The sequence below is a fragment of the Haliotis rufescens genome, unplaced genomic scaffold, assembly GCF_023055435.1.
Source record: "Haliotis rufescens isolate VD_foot unplaced genomic scaffold, xgHalRufe1.0.p SCAF_29, whole genome shotgun sequence".
NCBI classification, from domain to species: domain Eukaryota; kingdom Metazoa; phylum Mollusca; class Gastropoda; order Lepetellida; family Haliotidae; genus Haliotis; species Haliotis rufescens.
Genome location: NW_025963990.1, coordinates 6,219,194 through 6,232,023, shown reverse-complemented (window position 1 = coordinate 6,232,023; position 12,830 = coordinate 6,219,194). Strand labels below are relative to the sequence as shown.

The window sequence follows — 12,830 nt, the reverse complement described above, 5'->3', positions numbered from 1 at the left end:
AGATAAATTCATTGGCAACCAATCCGTCAAGGCGTATGGTGTGATAGGTACATCGGCTCACACACAGGGTATATCACATCATATGTTCCTCTCGAGCTCAGTTGGCAACTTATAATGTCTCCATGTACCTAAATTCCTATCCCTCCTGGCAAATGTACCATAGTCCTGCGTTATGTGCCTTGCCTTCCTGGTTTCATCACATGCATCCTGCTACGGCCAATTTGATTTAGTTGCTGAAATTGTGCGGCCCTTCTTAGCCCACCTGGCACAAAAACATGGGGTCATGTTTTGAAGGCCATTTTCAATACCAAATGAACCACTTTTCTTGGAAATATTTATGGTACAGGATTCTTTTGATTAGTATCAAGATGCCCCAAGATGCACGTCAATGCTATTTCTTGCATCACGACTTTAAAGACACCGCAGTGTCCGATTGCCACACTCAATAACATTTGTTCAGAAATATGTAACCTGGATAGATATTAAGAATGTGAAGTTGAAATGGAATTTATCATTGTGTTTAATGTGCGTGTTCGTGTACAATTTTGGATCAATACCTGGTTTTATAGTGCTAGTGTTAGCAAGGATTATATTCTACCTAAATATTATCCCCGGGGAAGTGTTAATCTAGTGTTTAGTATCTATGGGATTAAACACACTAGAGTATAGTATTATAGGATTAAACACACTAGAGTATAGTATTATAAACACACAAGAGTATAGTATATATGATTAAACACACTAGAGTATAGTGTCTATAGGATTAAACACACTGGTATGGGTTCAAATTCACTAGGGAGAATCATCTTGACACTAAAGAATTTCATCCCCGGAATTAAAAATAGGGTTGGATAATATTTACTCTTACACTAGTCCACCGAGATACCATGCCACAGTTCAACATGAATACTCAACTCATCCGCAGTATGCTGACTCCAAGTCGACTGCCTTGTTTTTACCCCTTACTGCCAAGTGTCAGACAGGGTAACAACAAACACCTTTTGGTATTAAGTGGTGAGGGGATGGAACCACTGATCTTCCGTCACTGCATACCTCTATCAACTACACCAGGAAAGTGGTCAGATATTAAGAAAGGTGCACACATGGTACAAACGATGATACCCAGGTATGATGAACGAACCCATTCGTGACAATAGTTTACATCCACACTGCTCAATGCAAACAACTAGTGAAGAGACTGCATTGATTCCTTCTTACTGAATGGATTCTATTGATTCAAAGGGCAAATATTGATATTTCCCAAGTTGACATTTGAATAATAATTTTCTGAATTTGCAAAGTTTTAAACTATTACCTTCAAATAAAAGTTTTGTCGTTTATAAGAAATCAGCTTGCAGCTGATTAAATGTATTATTAAGTAGCATCATGTACATATAAGGGATTTTATTCATAGTACCATTGCTGGGTGAGATAGGTATGAAGAGTTATCTCCCTGGATGTGTTAGCATGTGATTGAGTGTGTCAAAGAGTATCTGTTCCTGAAGTGAACTTGTTCCTTAGTGCTAATTTTCTCAAGGAGAATTGTTCGCCTGCAACATTTTTTACTTGGAAGATATTTCCATGATGCATTTATGTTGGCAATATTTGTTATGGATGGAACTAATTCCACTGTGAGCTGATCATCTCTGACACTACTCCTTTTTCACATACATAAATGTCCTAAATTTCTATTGACTATTTTTCAGGTTGCTTCAGCGCTGAATGAAAGGTATGATAACTGTTAGCTGTTTAAACTTCCTATTCTCTAAGGGGCGGTGGGGTAGCCTAGTGGTTAAAGCGTTCGCTCATCACGCCGAAGACCTGGGTTCGATTCCCAACATAGGTACAATGTGTGAAGCCCATTTCTGGTGTCCCCTGCCCTGATATTGCTGGAATATTGCTAAAAGCAGCGTAAAACCATACTCACTCACTCACTCACTCCTTTTCTGTAAAGACCGATATCATGATTACAAGGACTATATGTAGTCAAGTGTCTGTAGTATGAGGGAGGCATGTGCAACTGTGGCTTACGGGTCGACACCCAGACACTCTCACCTGAGGGATATGTAGTACCAGTCTTATTTCGTTGTGGTACACTCCATCGTAAATTGTTTGATAGGCATTACTTAGAAGTTGACGGATGACAAAGTAGACACAACTTATGGATAACAACTTCTTTAATACTGTAAAGGCAACGTTTCGGTATAGTTCCTTACACCATTGTCAAGCCAATCTGGATGGTGTTGAGTGTCACGTCTCCAGCCTTGCTTGACAACGGTATAAGGATCTATACTGAAACCTCGCCTTTGCATTAATTACAGAAGTTGTTATCCATTAATTGTGTGTACTCTGTGCTCCGTCATGGCCAGGATATATAGAATACTAAACAAGTGACGAGTGAATAGTTGTGGTTACTACCACTATTCACGAGTTTCATAAAATTGGTTTTACATGGGAGCAAGTTTAGTATTTTATTTATTACTTGCCATTCATAACGTTTTTAGAATTATACTGTTGAGTATGAATAGGCTGACACCTACGCGATCCATGGCATAGTCCAATTGAGTTTAACAGAATAATACTTTAAACACGTCAAATGTTGAAACGTATGAATTTAATACCATACAACGGTCCACCTTTAGAATTCACAAATTTATCGTAGGGCTAAGACTATTGCAACTCACATACTTTAACTTAGACTAACGACTGTCGTTGCGCTACAATATGATCGTCTTGTGGAACGGGTCTTGCACCTCAAAGTTTACAAGAACGTCACAATACCCGATGACGTAATTTGTGGAATTTTGTTGCAAAATCCATCAGCGAAACAATGCCATGTGACGTCAGCCTAGCAACAAGTGATCCAGTGTGCATAAGCTCCTCTCAGTGATCTATCAACTCCACATGCAATGTCATTGAATAAGCCAAGGGATGTTCAGAGCTTTCAATATTTGTTCGTCAAACGTGTTCCGAGAGTACATAAGCACGCGTTTTGGTATTACACAATGTGTAATACAGCTGTATGTTTATTAAACGGGTGATCTCTTCACGGGCAAGTAATAAAAGGCATCTATTGAGGTGTCCCTGAGATAATGGGGTGATATTCCCCTGGCATAGTGGTGTGTGTTCACCTGGCATAGGGTGGTGTGTGTTCCCCTGGCATAGGGTGGTGTGTGATCCCCTGGCATAGGGTGGTGTGTGTTCCCCTGGAATAGGGTGGGGTGATATTCCCCTGGCATAGGGTGGTGTGTGTTCCCCTGGCATAGGGTGGTGTGTGTTCCCCTGGCATAGGGTGGTGTGTGATCCCCTGGCATAGGGTGGTGTGTGTTCCCCTGGCATAGTGGTGTTTCTCTGACTTACTGTGTTGTTTCCCTCCAGGATATCCAAGGCTGAGAGGGACTGTGAGAGTTGCCAGTACCAGCCATGTGACCTTGGTAGCCTCAAAGCCAAGATTGTAGATTTCAAGAGGGAGAAGGCAGCATTGAGAGATCTCCACTACCTCACAGGTGAGATCACATTACTAGATCAGTGAGACATGACTTACAGACAGGTGAGATCACATTACTTGATCACTGAGACATGACTTACCAGACAGGTGAGATCACATTACTAGATCAGTGAGACATGACTTACCAGACAGGTGAGATCGCATTACTAGATCACTGAGACATGACTTACCAGACAGGTGAGATCGCATTACTAGATCACTGAGACATGACTTACAGACAGGTGAGATCGCATTACTAGATCAGTGAGACATGACTTACCAGACAGGTGAGATCGCATTACTAGATCAGTGAGACATGATTTACCAGACAGGTGAGATCACATTACTAGATCAGTGAGACATGACTTACCAGACAGGTGAGATCACATTACTAGATCAGTGAGACATGACTTACCAGACAGGTGAGATCACATTACTAGATCAGTGAGACATGACTTACCAGACAGGTGAGATCACGTTACTAGATCAGTGAGACATGACTTACTTAGGTGAAATCTGGTTTATCAGACAGTTGAGAAATGATTTTCCAGAAGGGTGAAATCTGCCTTACAAGATGCCTGAGAAATGATTTACTGTAGATTGTTAAGATCTGCCTAACTGAATGCCTGAGAAATGATTTGCTACTTTGATGAGTAGTGTAGACAGTGATATGTAGCAGATGGTATTACCAAAGTTGTATTCATAATAATCAGTATTTTTTAGTACTGATCTATTGAGTTTTATTAATAATATTCAGTATTTTTAAGTATTGAAGTATTGAGTTTATTAATAATTCATATTTTTTAGTATTGTTGTATTGAGTTTTATTTATAATAAATGGTATTTTTGAGTTTTGAGGTATTGCATTTTATTGATAATAATCAGTAATTTTGAGTATTGATCTATTGAGTTTTATTCATAATAATCTGTATTCTTGAGTATTGAAGTGTTGAGTTTTGTTTATAATAATTGGTATTTTTGAGTATTGAAGTATTGAGTTTTATTAATAATAATTGGTATTTTTGAGTATTGATGTATTGAGTGTGATTCATTACCAGTATTCTTATCTCCTTGCTGCTGCAGCACCCTGCACGCCCATCATCGATGTGACTAAGTGTTCCCGCAGTGAAGATGCAGTAGCACTGGTGGTGACATCGTCCAAGACAAGCCAGGAGGTGATAGACAGCTATGAACTCCGCTACTGCTCTGAGGAACAGAAGAGTGTAGGAATAGAGGTAGGATGTTCACTGTGTGGAGTTTCTGCTGTTTATTCATAACTCTATGTCCCATGGGGACTGGGTTGTCAGCAGTTTGGTCTTAAATGCCACAATTGGCAACTGTGTCTTTTCTGCAAACCAGGGTTTTTTGGTCACAAAATTTGTGCTGACTGACCAAAAAACCATGAGGGGCTCAGCCTTTTTAATGATGTTAATAAGGTGTAAACACTTGAGAAACATTTACCCATATTTAAGTAGTGATGACTCCCTGAATACAATGCAACCTCAGCCATGTCGGACAAGTCCATTTTATAAACAGGGGGGTTACATTTGGTATTTATGGATTTCGGAAAATTAAAAAAGTCCATTATCTGTACTTTTTCTCCAAATACCAATTGTCATATCTCGCCCACTTTTTAATGCGATCACTCAGACACTTACCTCTCAAAAATGACATTGTCCATCAAGTTGCGAGCACATATTTGAATCTCCAGAAATGACATCATAATAGAACAATGTTTTATTGTGAAATAAACCACGATTCATTCTTCGATTTGTGGTGTAGGTATCTTATATAACACATTCAATGATGTTGTTTTTAGCAGAATTTATGTTGTTTTTAGCAGAATTTATGTTGTTTTTAGCAGTACTCAGATGTAAATGTGTGTGATGGGCAAGTACATGTACAAGCTACTTACAGACATCATGTTGGTGGCATCATATCCCATTTCCCTTTTTGCTTTAACAAATAAATGTTGTTATTTCTAAGTACAGAGAGGCATGGATAATGTATTGAGCTATCTGAGGTATACGTGAAGATCCGGGATAGAATAGGTCTTCAGCAACCCATCCTTGCATAAAGAGCGAATATGTTTGTTTGTTTATTTGTTGCTTAACGCTGCACTCAGCGCTGCTATATGACAAGCATATTCGCTTTTTTATGGCAAGCATGGGTTGCTGAAGACCTATTCTACCCCAGATCTTCACAGGTACCTCAGATAGATCAACACATTATCCATATCATGTTTCTCTCACCGAGTGAAAGGAGATATTATTATGATAATTCACGAGACATATGGAATATCCTATTTATTATATACTTTTTACGTAGTCCTTTACCGGAAAACTAAATTATTTCATTACAAATGTAAAACCTTGAAACGTAAATTCTCCCTACCTAACACACAGTGACGGGTCACCACCCTATGCATTATTGCGACTAAAAAAGTAGTCTTGTTTTGGAAAAATCATAAAAAAATATAAATAAAAGTAACAAAAAATATGATTATATGCAAAATCAACAATAACAAAAAATATTCTTGAAAACTTTGTGAGACTGCTGTTGGAAACAAAGAATACATGCTGGTCAAGTAACAAAAATGGCGCTTTGCGAACAACGAGTTAAATGAGAAATTTACAGTTTATAACGGAACATTTTCAAGAGAATAACAAATGCCATGAAGCCATATTAACTCCATAAATGACCATCTGTCATTATTTTGCCATGTCAATGTGGAACTAAGGTTAAAAGGAAGTCAACAGTTTGTGTACGGGCCAGAGACTTACGATAAAGGGAGACAATTTGAGGGGAAGTCACTCTTGTAAGACTATAGTTCTGTCAAAGTGTTATGTTCACTGCAATGAAAATATAACTTTTCTCAGCTTAAAAAAACTCAGTCTTTCACACTTAAGTATATAATAAACATATTTCCCCAAACCAAAGGGAATGGTAATGCTGGTATGCAGTAATTACTTCGGCCTCCTGGATGTGGTTGTGAGGGGGATGCTTCTGTTCTGTATCACTTTTCTAGTTACAGAGAGACAGTGTTTCAGGTTCACATGAGTGTCCTGACCTAGACTGGAAATGGTCAACAGTTCAATCTACTTAAAATCATATCATAGTTCTTGAAACAACTGAACATACATGTGAGGACTTCCCATTACGGGTTATGTCAGACCAATCAGAGTGTTTCTCGCCGGATCAGGGAAGTTACAGTTGAAATGTGTTTTCTAATCTTGCATCGGGGTCAATATTTGAACAAAAGACACATTGCATAACCCGTGTGAAGTACTGCCATACAATCTCGACCATGCATTAGACATTCCTGAATGTACTTTTGTTTGGTTTTCAGATTTTTAATCGAGAACTTTGTCAACATATTTTTTAAGTGTGTTCCTTTGGAACTAGTGCTGTCAAACTTAAGAAAGCTGCTTTCTTATTGGCTTTTGTAAGCTTCTTTTTAGTCATTTCATTTCACGTAAAGTCATCCTGACATGACCCTTAATGGTATGTCCTCAGATCTTTGTTTAGAGGTAACGAGAATTAAGATCTGATCTTAATGAGATTGAGAGCAGTTAAAAATATGCTTAAACATTACACAACAAGATGTTAGGCAACACAAAAGAATGGGTTTTTTTAAGTTTATTTTGTATTTGGTCACAGTTTACATGGGATAGTGATGCTATTCTTTCAAATTAGAATTATTAGAGCTGTTACTTTGTTACTCGTACTGGAAATCCCTCCTAAATGTTGTCTGTGTTCTTGTGTGAGACACCTCCTACCATGTTACAGGACACAATGACTGTGCGGAGCTGCCCGGACGACCGGCAGATCATCAAGGGTCTGAGCCAGAGCAGCAGCTGTGTGGTCCTGCTGCTGGAAAATCTGTACCGGGCCACCACCTACTACTTCTGTCTGGCCGCTGTCAACTCAGGTGGGAAGAGTGCCAACTCCGAGGTGGTGCAGTGTCGCACTCTCAGTCAGAGCGAGAGTGTAGTCCCAGGTATGTTGAGGAAGAGTGCAAGTGTTGCACCCTCAGTCAGAGCGAAAGTGTAGTCCCAGGTATGTTGAGGAAGAGTGCAAGTGTTGCACCCTCAGTCAGAGCGAGAGAGTAGTCCCAGGTATGTTGAGGAAGAGTGCAAGTGTTGCACCCTCAGTCAGAGCGAAAGTGTAGTCCCAGGTATGTTGAGGAAGAGTGCAAGTGTTGCACCCTCAGTCAGAGCGAGAGAGTAGTCCCAGGTATGTTGAGGAAGAGTGCACTTTTGGTTAGAATGAGAATGGTGTGGCATATTCTATTTTGTATAGTGCACACTTGAATATAATCCACATGACCAACTGTTGGGCACAAGTTTCAGAAAAAAATTCTACTTCATATGATTTGCACAGGCAATAACAACATCATGAGGCTTGAGGTTAACAAACACGAAATAACAAACGTGAAAGTATGAATTTTGTGATAAAAAAATTACTGGACATGATGAGCACAACCTTCTATGTGGGGCAAAATGTGTCAGAAATGAGGGGAAATGTGCCAGTGTTGCATGCTCAGTTAGAGCCAGAGTTTTGTCCGAGGTATGTGCCAGTGTCACAATTGCCAATGGAAAGACTGTAGTATATGTCAGAATACCAACTTGAAAGTCTTTGTTTTGTGCTATTTATTATTTCAAAACTGGTGCTCAACATTCTTCAAAACTCCTTGGATCAGTTGTACTTTCCACCGGTTTGCACTTTGTGATTTGAAGTTGTTGTATTTTTCAGTACCGGTGATCCTGGAGACGTTGTGCCGCCGCTTCATGTCCTCCATACAGGTCTGCAGCTCCAGCCCACTTGATGTTGCCATCGAGCAGAAGATCTCCCACTTCCTGCTGTACCGACCATCAGATCAAGGTCACCGCTGTCTCTGGAAGAGTGTGTCTTTATACGGTCGACAGGAACATCGTGTGTTTGGTTTGGAGCCAAACACAGAATATGACTTTGTGATCATGGCATGTAATCCCCGTGGGGAATGTCAGCTTTCTAACAGAGTGTCACTGCAGACAGAGCTGTCTGCCATTTGATACTGGAGAAGGCTGTGACCCGATTCATATACAGACAGAGCTGTCTGCTATTTGATACTGGAGAAGGCAGTGACGCAAATCATATACAGACAGAGCTGTCTGCTATTTGATGCTGGAGAAAGCTGTGACCCAATTTATCTACAGACAGAGCTGTCTGCTATTTGATACTGGAGAAGGCTGTGACCCAATTCATATACGGACAGAGCTGTCTGCCATTTGATGCTGGAGAAGGTTGCGAGAACAGTCTTTCTACAGATAGAACTGTCTGCCATTTGATGCTACAGAAGGTTGTGACAGCAGTCTCACTACAGATAGAACTGTCTGCCATTTGATGCTACAGAAGATTGTGACAGCAGTCTTTCTACAGATAGAACTGTCTGCCATTTGATGCTACAGAAGGTTGTGACAGCAGTTTTTCTACAGATAGAACTGTCTGCCATTTGATGCTACAGAAGGTTGTGACAGTAGTCTTTCTACAGATAGAACTGTCTGCCATTTGATGGTATAGAAGGTTGTGACAACATTCTTTCTACAGACAGCTGTCTGACATTAAGTTGTGTTAGTGGGGAAGGTTGTGACAACAGTCCCGCTGCAGACAGCTGTCTGCCATTTGATACTGTCTGTCATTAAAGCTTCACAAGGTGCGACAACAGAGCTGCCCTCATCTGCATTATGAAGAAAAGGGCCAAATACTCAATATTTGTAAGGGTATGATATGTTTGTGTGGACACTCTTCTGCTCAAGACACAAATCAATCCACACATCAATCAACAGTTCTGCTCACTACACAGATGCCATATATGTGTAAATATCTAGTAACACTGTTCATCCTATGAGTGGATATGTTATATCTAATGTCCCAACATTATCGCCCATTATCTAGAATTAGTACTTGTAAGATATTAGGCTAAAAAAATAAGAGTCTTGGTTCTCACGCACTGCCTGAATTACCTAAAGTTTGACGCACGTTTCATTTTTATTTCCATTTTTTAAAAATAACAAAAAAATCCTTAAATATTATAAGTCCAATGGTAGTCAAATACTGTACTCAAGTATTTTACTCATCAAGGAATACATTTCTGTTGGGAGGCCCTTTCCCAGGTTGATTGTACACAATTGTTTATTTGGTTACACAACTGTTTATTTGGTTGCATACTAGCTTGAGGAAAAGAGAGAAAAAAGACACCGCCTGCCCACACTTTATTTTCAAAAACAATTGCCTGAGAACAAATTCTTTTATTTTTTTTAAGCCTTAGTACCTTGTAAGAATGAGTTTGTTTGATGGAGAAAGTAGATGAATCCTGACCAGGACAGCACTGTACTGCTAGATTGAATACACCAGATGAGAGACTCGCCATTACATCTTCATGCCAGCCAAACTGTATAACCCTCATGAGTGACAGAAGTATCAATCTCATTAAAATTAGATCTAAGTTCTTGTTGACGCTAAACAAAGATCTGAGGACATCACATTACGGGTCACGTTAGAACGACCTTTCATCCGACCAATCAAAGCGTCGCTTACCAGATCAAAAAAGTGACAGGCAGAATGTGTTTTCTAATCATGGAACCTTGAAAATGTTAACATGGGGTATTCGGAACGACAGTTACTGCCTGACAACTGATTCCATCAAAATTATCGTCGAACTCTCGCTTCCGTGGGATAAACATTTGAACAGAGGAGGCGTTGCACAGTATGTGGGTTGCACTGCCATACAATCTGAACCATATATTAGACATTGCAGAATATTCGTTTGTTCAGTTTTCAAAGTCGCCAGGTTGAATCCAGTGCTGTAAAGCTCAGAAAAGCTGCTTTCTAATTGGCTGATGTCGACTTCTTGTTAGTCATTTCAGTGGTCGGTCAAAGTTTGCGAAAGGTCGTTCTGACGTGACCCGTAATTGAATGTCCTCAGATCTTTCTTTAGCGGCAGCATGAACTTAGATCAGATTTTAATGAGATTGCAGAAGTATCCACTTGTCTGGCAGATTATTTATTGCATCCAAAAGTTAAGCAGCATGCTTTTCTTGGATCAGCTTATGTATTTAAGTTAATAACCCAGGCCTAGGTGAAATGGTTAATCCCCAAGGTCTACACTACATAGGGGCCTTAGATGGTCATTGTTGGAGCAGAACTAGATTACAAACATGCTGTGTCTAAGAACAGTAGTGAGTGACTATGATTTTAGCAATATTCCAGGAATATCATGGCAGGGGACACCAGAAAGAGACTTCCTCGCAATGTACTCATGTTGAGAATCGAACCTAGGTCTTAAGCATGACGAGCAAATGCTAGTTAACCACTAGGATACCCCACCACAACAGGAACACTGTGATATGACTAGGATACTGTTAAAACCAGCATTAAACCCAACACACTCACACTAACAACAGGAGAAACATGGGAAGAGGAATTAGTTCTACTTAATAATGGTGCTGTACATGAACGTGTTATCCTCACTGCCACAGTATTATGTCCAGGGAAGAGAAAACCCTGTTGTGTAACCCTTTTTGTCAGTTCACGTTTTTAGAAAGCGACCAACCAGTTTACTTGTGGACAAAGTGATCTCTCTCAGGTTGCTGGTTAGATAACTCACTAAGGATGAATTTATTTTTCAACAGAACAGAAGGCAGATGCTTCAAAATAACCATGCAGATTACAGTTTAATTGGTTCTTAGTCAAAGGTAATTCATGTTGTTTTCCTTATGTATAGCCTATTGCATAATTATGTGGATGGTTTATGCCATCTTGTAGAACATTGTTATTTTTATCCCCCCCCCCCTGACATATAATGACGGGGGGATATAGCCATCAGTATGTCCGTCCGTCCGTAATCATTGTTTGTCCGGAGCATATTTCCTAAACCGTACAACCTAGCTTCACAAAACTTGGTACACTTAACAATCAGGCTCAGTAGTAGTGCCTTTTGCTATTTAGAGAGTTTTAAAAAATTTTATTTTTGTCGTTTCCATGGAAATATGATGAACTTAGGAAATTTGAGGGTAGTGCTCTTGTCCGGACCATATCTCCCGAATCATACAACTTAGCTTCTCAAAAGCTTTTACACCTATCAAGCAGGTTATGGTGTGGTGCCTTTGCTATTAACAGATTTTTTCTTTTTTTTTCTTTTTTCCATTTTAATTGAAAATTGATGAACTTAGGATAATGACCTCGTCTGGAGCATATCTTCTAAACCATGTGACAGAGATTCACCAAACTTTCTATGTTCACTAGTAGTGCAGTTTGTTATTTATAGATTTTAATCTTTTTAATTTGTAGCCCCTGACATTTGAGATCATCAGAAAGTGAGCTACATGAACCAATATGTAATAACCTTCATTATATTTCTGGTTTTGGCATCAAGGAAAAAGATTTCCTTGCCAATCTAAATACATTTGAAGGAACACACAGTTTACCGACATGCCGCGTCGGGGGGATATGTCATCTTCGGTTGACTCTTGTTTTAGAGCTGTGTTTGTTTTGAGGGATAGATACCTTCCCTTTTAAACAGTCTCACCCATGAGGTTGGTCTGCTAGGGGCTAGTGATGCCTTGCTCTAGTCATTAGAACATTCGTCTGTTACTGTGATACATCATATGTGATAACCACAGTGCCGCCTTAGGCTGCTTCAGCATTAACAACGTACATGCTTGTATTTAGTCAGTACAGAAATTGGAAAGAGTATTATTCTTAATATATTAATAAATATTGTTCTGTTATGGAATATTTGATCTTACAATTATCCGTCCAGCTATTTATGATGTTTATGTATTCTTTTACACTTGTTCCAAGTTGGACTAACAAGATCATGTTTACGCTTGTTTCAATAACCGTCTCTTGACCTAAATGATGTATAAGGTCACACTTCGCTCACTGTTATTCTGTGATATATATACCTGGTTCCCGCTTTTGTTCTTGAGGTACATCTTCATCAAATGTAAAACACTGACCCTATTTTGATGTCACTGAATGTGAAAAGACTGTGAGCAACAGAAAAATTATGTTAAATGGGTGTATTTTTCATGCATATCACATTGGTTGTTATATTTGAATAAAAGTATTTCATTTCATTCCGGCGTCCTTGTTGTTGCTTTAATTAAGTCTGAACTTGAGTGCTCAGGGGACATTACACCTTATAGATAGACTCCCAAGACATTAAAGGGGCACTGATCTAAAGCAATTCCAAGGGACTAGTTGTTGCCTTTGTTATTGTTTTTCGCTGTGAGTACCCGGATCATATAGCAGAATTCTAGACCAGTTCGCCACCTGTGATGCCCAATTCGAAAGTGCA

General features: G+C 39.4%; 1 protein-coding gene across 6 annotated transcripts in view; it reads left to right on the top strand.

Annotated features, from left to right (window-relative positions):
* LOC124118018 (E3 ubiquitin-protein ligase Midline-1-like) overlaps positions 1-11,386 on the top strand; it is a 48,176-nt gene extending 36,790 nt beyond the window's left edge. For all 6 annotated transcript variants that reach the window (XM_046480055.2, XM_046480052.2, XM_046480049.2 and 3 more), the window contains 5 exons: positions 1,707-1,729; positions 3,379-3,506; positions 4,571-4,722; positions 7,277-7,487; positions 8,243-11,386. In XM_046480055.2, the coding sequence (XP_046336011.1) occupies positions 1,707-1,729; positions 3,379-3,506; positions 4,571-4,722; positions 7,277-7,487; positions 8,243-8,541 (813 nt within the window). In that variant the 3' untranslated portion in view covers positions 8,542-11,386. The remainder of the gene's footprint in view (positions 1-1,706; positions 1,730-3,378; positions 3,507-4,570; positions 4,723-7,276; positions 7,488-8,242) is intronic.
* The last annotated feature ends 1,444 nt before the right edge of the window (positions 11,387-12,830 follow it).